The following is a 7,708-nucleotide window of genomic DNA, read 5'->3' as shown; positions in this document are numbered from 1 at the left end:
TGCTGAGTTCCCGGGTCTGTACACCCGCTGTGCCCATTATGAGGGGTTCCCACCATCCCTGTGCTGAGTTCCCGGGTCTGTACACCCGCTGTGCCCATTATGAGGGGTTCTCACCATCCCTGTCCTGAGTTCCCGGGTCTGTACACCCGCTGTGCCCATTATGAGGGGTTCCCACCATCCCTGTGCTGAGTTCCCGGGTCTGTACACCCGCTGTGCCCATTATGAGGGGTTCCCACCATCCCTGTGCTGAGTTCCCGGGTCTGTACACCCGCTGTGCCCATTGAGGGGTTCCCGCCATCCCTGTGCTGAGTTCCCGGGTCTGTACATCCGCTGTGCCCATTATGAGGGGTTCCCACCATCCCTGTGCTGAGTTCCCGGGTCTGTACATCCGCTGTGCCCATTATGAGGGGTTCCCACCATCCCTGTGCCGAGTTCCTGGGTCTGTACACCCGCTGTGCCCATTATGAGGGGTTCCCACCATCCCTGTGCTGAGTTCCCGGGTCTGTACACCCGCTGTGCCCATTATGAGGGGTTCCCACCATCCCTGTGCTGAGTTCTCGGGTCTGTACACCCGCTGTGCCCATTATGAGGGGTTCCCACCATCCCTGTGCTGAGTTCCCGGGTCTGTACACCCGCTGTGCCCATTATGAGGGGTTCTCACCATCCCTGTGCTGAGTTCCCGGGTCTGTACATCCGCTGTGCCCATTATGAGGGGTTCCCACCATCCCTGTGCTGAGTTTCTGGGTCTGTACACCCGCTGTGCCCATTATGAGGGGTTCCCACCACCCCTGTGCTGAGTTCCGGGTCTGTACACCCGCTGTGCCCATTATGAGGGGTTCCCACCACCCCTGTGCTGAGTTCCGGGTCTGTACACCCGCTGTGCCCATTACGAGGGGTTCCCACCATCCCTGTGCTGAGTTTCTGGGTCTGTACACCCGCTGTGCCCATTATGAGGGGTTCCCACCATCCCTGTGCCCAGTATGAGGGGTTCCCACCATCCCTGTGCTGAGTTCCTGGGTCTGTACACCCGCTGTGCCCATTATGAGGGGTTCCCACCACCCCTGTGCTGAGTTTCTGGGTCTGTACACCCGCTGTGCCCATTATGAGGGGTTCCCACCACCCCTGTGCTGAGTTCCGGGTCTGTACACCCGCTGTGCCCATTATGAGGGGTTCCCACCATCCCTGTGCTGAGTTCCCGGGTCTGTACAACCGCTGTGCCCATTATGAGGAGTTCCCACCATCCCTGTGCTGAGTTCCCGGGTCTGTACACCCGCTGTGCCCATTATGAGGGGTTCCCACCATCCCTGTGCTGAGTTCCCGGGTCTGTACACCCGCTGTGCCCATTATGAGGGGTTCCCACCATCCCTGTGCTGAGTTCCCGGGTCTGTACACCCGCTGTGCCCATTATGAGGGGTTCCCACCATCCCTGTGCTGAGTTCCCGGGTCTGTACACCCGCTGTGCCCATTATGAGGGGTTCCCACCATCCCTGTGCCGAGTTCCCGGGTCTGTACACCAGCTGTGCCCATTATGAGGGGTTCCCACCTTCTTTGTAGTGGATGTTGGGGGTGTTCTGTAGTCCGAGGGGCTTTATGGTCCATACTGGTTGGGCTCTATTGGTTGGAAAAGCTTTGTGGTATTTTGTGTTGATGGTAAGGCAGAAATTCCCTTCTGATAAGATTTATCTGGCCTGGCATCGGCCCCCCGCTGTGTCGGCCATGTTGGGGTAATTAGTAGTCCCTGGCTGGCTTCTGTCCTCTGACCATCCTGTGACATTTGTCCTCTCTCCCCCCTCACTTTCACACTTCTATCTCTTGTCTCCGCAGGGAAGAGGTCGGCCCTCCCCCGGTGACAGGTCCTCTTGTTGGAGCCTCATCTACATAACAAAGGTTGGATTGGAGGGGAAGTGGCCAGGATGAGAGACCCCTTCACCTTCCACACTGACCCTTCATCTCATGTCTCCAGCCTGGTGACCCTCAATCAGGAACATCTCGCCCATATGTCCCTGGGCTGCCAGGACCGGCCACCCCTCACCCTACACAAGGATTGGGGCAACTGGAGCCCCACCACCAGCCAGGAACCCGTCTCCCCCAAGGACCTGCCTGATGGGAAGATGGGGACCCCAACCACCAAAAGGGGACGGAAAGGGACCAAGAAGATCAAGAAGAAGAACTACCAACGTCATGTCAAGCCGCCATATTCCTACCTGGCCATGATCGCCCTGGTCATCCAAAACTCACCCAACAAGATGATGAAACTCTCACAGGTAGGTGACTGCCAGTCTCCCCTGTGCCCTGTGATGTATAACCATAGGTATAGGTGTCCCCTGTGCCCTGTGATGTGTAACTATAGGTATAGGTGTCCCCTGTGATGTATAGGTGTGCCCTGTGCCCTGTGATGTATACCCATAGGTATAGGTCTCCCCCAGTGCCCTGTGTGTAGGTAGGTGTCACCTGTGCCTTGTGATATACTTGGTGTGCCCATATAGATGCTCTTCTCTGAATATACCTTCATAGATGTCCCCTGCACTGCATATACCTGGGTAGGTGCCCCCTGTGCTGAATAGTGGTTAGCTGGTATATACCGATGTCACATGTGCTGTATATGCCCCATGGTGTTGGGGGGGGGGGGGGGGGGGTCGGGGATTGCTGGACTTGGTGTTTGCTGGACTTGGTGTTGGGGGGGGGGGGGTGCTGGACTTGGTGTTGGGGGGGGGGGGTGCTGGACTTGGTGTGTGGGGGTGCTGGATTTGGTGTTGGGGGGGGGGGGGTGCTGGGACTTGTTGTGGGGGGGGGTTTGGGGTGCTGGACTCGGTGTGTGGGGGTGCTGGACTTGGTGTTGGGGGGGGAGTGGGGGGTGCTGGATTTGGTGTTGGGGGGGGGGGGGGGGGGTGCTGGACTTGTTGTGGGGGGGGGGGGTTTGGGGTGCTGGACTCGGTGTGTGGGGGTGCTGGACTTGGTGTTGGGGGGGGAGTGGGGGGTGCTGGACTTGGTGTTGGGGGGGTGCTGGACTTGTTGTGGGGGGGGGGGGGGGGTTTGGGGTGCTGGACTCGGTGTGTGGGGGGTGCTGGACTTGGTGTTGGGGGGGAGTGGGGGGTGCTGGACTTGGTGTTGGGGGGAGGGGGGTGCTGGACTTGTTGTGGTGGGGGGGTTTGGGGTGCTGGACTCGGTGTGTGGGGGGTGCTGGACTTGGTGTTGGGGAGGGTAGAAGGTTAGAGGTGCTGGGCTTTCATGAGGTATTGGGGTGAAGTCTCCCCTATAATTGGGTACATTGGGGGGGGGGGGATTAGTGGAGTGAGTGATTGTACGTCCCCCTCCCCCAGTGTAATCTCCTGTTGGTGAGGGATCTGTACTGTCCCCTCTGCCTGTCTATAGTGATAATAATCTCTGGGGGGGCACATTGTGAGAAGAATAGAGATAATCCCCCCCCAGTAATGATCTATCATTGTGCTGGAAGCTCGGCTGACGCATCGATCAGTAAGAGATGAATGGTATAAAGTGCGAATTTCTCCTCATCTGTTTTGGCATAAGAGGTCCCCGTGGGGCGAGATCGGTCCTGTTGGGCGAGGAGTGGACCGGTCGGTAGCGCGGGGCGAGGTGCGGACCGGTCAGTGGCGAGGAGTGGACCGGTCGGTGTCACTTTAAGAGCAGCATTGCTCCTGAGAGGATGTGATTGGTCCATTCACTGATCGTTTTTCGATGAATAATATTCGGAATCTCCGAATCGCACATTTTACTTGAATGAAATTTTATTTCTCTGAAGTTTTGGCTCTTTTGGTTTGGAAGATGTAAAGAATGAATATCGCCCTTCATATCCTTCTGTATCCCTCCCTATAGAAAGGAATGAGGAATCTTCACTGAGGACCCTGACAGGAACTGGTGGGGACACAGGGACAGGAAGTGGTGGGCGTCTCTCTGGTGGGGACACGAGGATAGGAAGTGGTGATTGGCCGGTGGACTGGATTGTCTCTGTATGATAAGCGGAGGAGGGGGTGATAACACATGGGGGGGGGGGGGTGAGGGGGGGTCTTCTTACTGTAAACATAATCTGGAGGCAAAAGGTCAGTTAAACATCCCTCACCCCACCCCCGTCCATTGTCCCCAGCAGGGGGCGGCTCTGTGGATGTGGCGGCTCTCAGGGGTGACAGATCAGAGATAAGCCGGAGCCCCCCACCAGGAGATGTAATGAGCTCCTCCAATCTTCTCCCAAATCCTCCTAATCCTCCAATCCCACCGGAGGGGGAGGGGGACTTGCCGTCCAGAGGGCCGCACTATGGGCCAAACAGGAGAGAAATGGAGCACTCCGATCGGAAAGAACGCGCGCTCGCCTCACTCCGATCGGAATGGAACGCGCGCCCTCCGCACTCCGATCGGAATGGAACGCGCGCCCTCCGCACTCCGATCGGAATGGAACGCGCGCTCGCCGCACTCCGATCGGACAAAACGCTTGCCGCACTCCGAGGCTCCTCAGACGATGGTGTCACATTATTAGACGTGTTCACCAGAGATGATGACTGACGCAGCAGAACGCCGTCCATAGGAGCTCCTCTCAGATATTGTATCTCGTCACCGCCGCTCTGCGTCATAAATATAGAATCCTCCACCGTCCTTTTCCCCTTTCCACCGGATTGCCGGGTCACCTTTCCAATCTCCTATCTAATAAATAAATCAGCAGGCAGGAAAGAAAACCGATGGGGTCCGGTATGGGTGACCATCCATGTAATCTGTATAACGATCGATGTATCCTATCAGAAGTCGGTGTGGGTATCGGAGGCCGTATTTGGCTCGGCCAATCACTGAGCCCGGATCTTCTCCCGTATACGAAGGTATCTCTATATAATAAGCTGTTATTACCCCAGTTGTTTTCCAATATGAAAGTGTGGAGGGGGGGGGGGATTTCCAATACGGGGCGATCGTTTTCTGGCATAGAGCGATTTATTAGGAAATGTTCGCTCTGCCTCTGTAGGAAGAATCTCCACCAAACCCAACAGACAGAACCCGGCAGAGGGGTGGATAGAATGGAATTGTATGAAGCCACCAGTGGCGGCCGGTGGTAATACTCCTTGGGGGGCGGGGCGGCAAACAGTACCAGGCTGGTGCACTTACCCCATCTATGCGGCACTTCTCCCGAGCTCTCGGCAGCGGCGGCTCTCCCGTTCTGTTCTCCATGGGTGACAGCTCTGGCTTACCTTTCCTCCTTCCCTCTTGGCGGCAAATCAGAAATCGGGTCTCACACCCGCTTCTGATTGGCTGGATTGAGGATCAGTGCGAATATTCATTGACTGCTGTAACACCTGGGTGGGCTCACCCTATTTGGAAGTATATTAGAGCCTCTGGCTCCAATCAGGCGCTTCAAAAAGACACCCCACGCCCGCTGCTGTAATTCATGCTCCCGGCGCCCTGAAAGGGGGTGGCCATGGCAGCTGTGGACAGATTAGTTCTATGCATGACTCAGTCATATGGGGGGGGGGGAGGCACCCAAAAACCTACTAAATGTTGCCAGGACCAGGAGATGTGTGAGAAGTCCCCCCTGCCCCCCCCCCCCCCCCCACCCTGCAGAGTAGAGTTACCACCTGTCCAGGATTCACCCGGACACAATATGCAGACAGGAATGTGGCTCAGAACCGGGCCCCATGAGAGGGGGAGGGGCCACTATGCACCCCACATTACTATTCTCTTTGGACACCCAAAAGTCTCCCAGGTCTGGTACAATCCTATAAAAAAAAATATATTTTCTGTGTGCCGCTAAAGTGTTCGGGTTTGACTTGAAGGAAAAGTGGCAACCCCACCCCAGAGCCACACCACACCGCCAACAATGGGGGGGCACGTAGGGTTCATCTTATATGGAGTAAAGTAGGCTCTATGTACCAACGTAAATGGAATCAAACGGTCTCTCAATGAGGATCGAAAGGGAAAGTCCTACATCATCCCAGACATCGTTGTCGGGAATATCCCACAACCAGCGAGTCCTCAGGTCCTCCAACACCGCGACACAAACTGATAAGATGACGATTTCCAAAACCGACTGTCCAATCATTCCATTATCCTGTGAGAACTGAACATGGAAGACGTGGGAAAGCCGATCGTATCTAATGGCAGCTGGGTGGATTAGAATTTGAGGTAAGTAAAGAAATGGAGGATCGCTTCCGATTGGTGACAACTAGGGATGAGCTTTGTGTTCGACTCGAACACCGGCTGTTCGCCCGTTCGGCGAAGCCAGAACTCTGTGGGCCGTCCGCGCCAAATTCATGTGGCACTGCGCCATCACAGTGCATTGCTGGCTCATGATTGGCCAAGCATGCACTGTGACCCCACATGCTTGGCAGGATGCCTGTGGCCAATCATAGCTCAGGCTGTTTAGTACACGCCCCACACTATATAAGGCCACCAGCGTAGTGTTCCGGTGTCTGTAGGAATTAGTGGGTGTTGTGTGCCTCCAGCACAGTATACACCGGTATATGCCCTTTATTGCTGGTGGTCTATAATAAATGCATCTGCAGGAGTTAGTGGGTGTTGTGTGCCTCCAGCACAATATAAACTACCAATTGCTGTTTTTCCCAACTCCCTTCAGGCCATTACCATGTCTGGAAGGCCAGCAAGGAGAGGCAGACAGGCGCGAGCTGATAAAAGAGGGCAAGCAGGCTCTGTGTCTAGAGACAACAGTGCTGGTCGTGGACGCGGTGCATTGTCATCAGCACGTGGCCATGGGACATGCTTGTCCTTCTTTTCGGCAGCTGGACGCATTGAGCCGCATCATGCCGAAGTCTTGGTAGAGTGGATGACCAAGCCCTCTTCATCCTCCTCATCCTCTCTCACCCAGGCTCAGGGTACTAGCAAAGCAGCTGCCAACGCATCGTCTTCCCTCGTCTCAATGTCATCATCAGTGACTCCTTCCCTAGACCCACCACGTCCTCCTGAGGAGTCTCCTGAACTCTTTGAGCACAGTGTTGGGTACATGCTCCAGGAGGATGCCCAGTGTTTTGTAGGCTCTGATGATACTCAGCTAGAGGAAGGCAGTAGTGTGAATGCAGAGAGAGGGGATGCTCAAGAAGGACAGCAATCTGGCAGTCATGTTCCACAAGCTGCAGCATACTGCCAGGTTTGCTCCAGTGATGAAGAGGGGGGGGGGAGGATGATGAGGGCACTGACTCCACGTGGGTGCCTGGTAGGAAGGAGGAGGAGGTGGAGGAGGAGGCACATGTCCAACGAGGCAGGATGCCCTCCGGGGGTAAGCTTAGGGGCAGCACACCGACTGAATCACACCTCAGAGCTCCGCCTGTGCAGGGCGCTGCCTCTGCGCGTTATTCTAAAAGTTCTTTGGTTTGGGCCTTTTTTGAGACGAGTGCATCAGATCGCACCGCTGCTATCTGCAACATATGTCTCAAGCGTATCTCGTGTGGCCAAAACATCAGCCGCTTGGGCACCACATGCTTGACCAGACATATGTTGACCTGCCATGCAGCTCGTTGGCAAGCGTACCTCAAAGACCCACACCAAAGAACAAAGCGGACCTCTCCTTGCTCCTCATCAGCTGGCATCTCCAACCCCACTAGACCTTCAGTCCTCTCTGAAACCTACACTGAGAGGAATGAAGGTGTAGAATTAGGTGCGTCACAGCCAAGTGCTTGCGGGCACTCTGCTAGCAGTACACTCATGTCCGATTGTACCAGGCAAATTTCCCTGCCCCAGCTGCTGGACCGCCGAAAGAAGT

General features: G+C 55.7%; 1 protein-coding gene across 1 annotated transcript in view; it reads left to right on the top strand.

Moving 5' to 3' along the window:
* Nucleotides 1-1,830: 1,830 nt before the first annotated feature.
* FOXH1 (forkhead box H1) overlaps nucleotides 1,831-7,708 on the top strand; it is a 13,838-nt gene continuing 7,960 nt past the window's right edge. Inside the window, 1 exon segment of the mRNA XM_077493887.1 lies at nucleotides 1,831-2,264. Within this exon segment, the coding sequence (XP_077350013.1) occupies nucleotides 1,914-2,264 (351 nt within the window). The 5' untranslated portion in view covers nucleotides 1,831-1,913.

This window comes from Lithobates pipiens, unplaced genomic scaffold (assembly GCF_037356315.1).
Source record: "Lithobates pipiens isolate NorthernLeopardFrog02 unplaced genomic scaffold, aLitPip1_a1.2 Scaffold_19, whole genome shotgun sequence".
In the NCBI taxonomy this organism is placed as follows: domain Eukaryota; kingdom Metazoa; phylum Chordata; class Amphibia; order Anura; family Ranidae; genus Lithobates; species Lithobates pipiens.
This window is presented reverse-complemented; position numbering and strand designations above follow the sequence as displayed.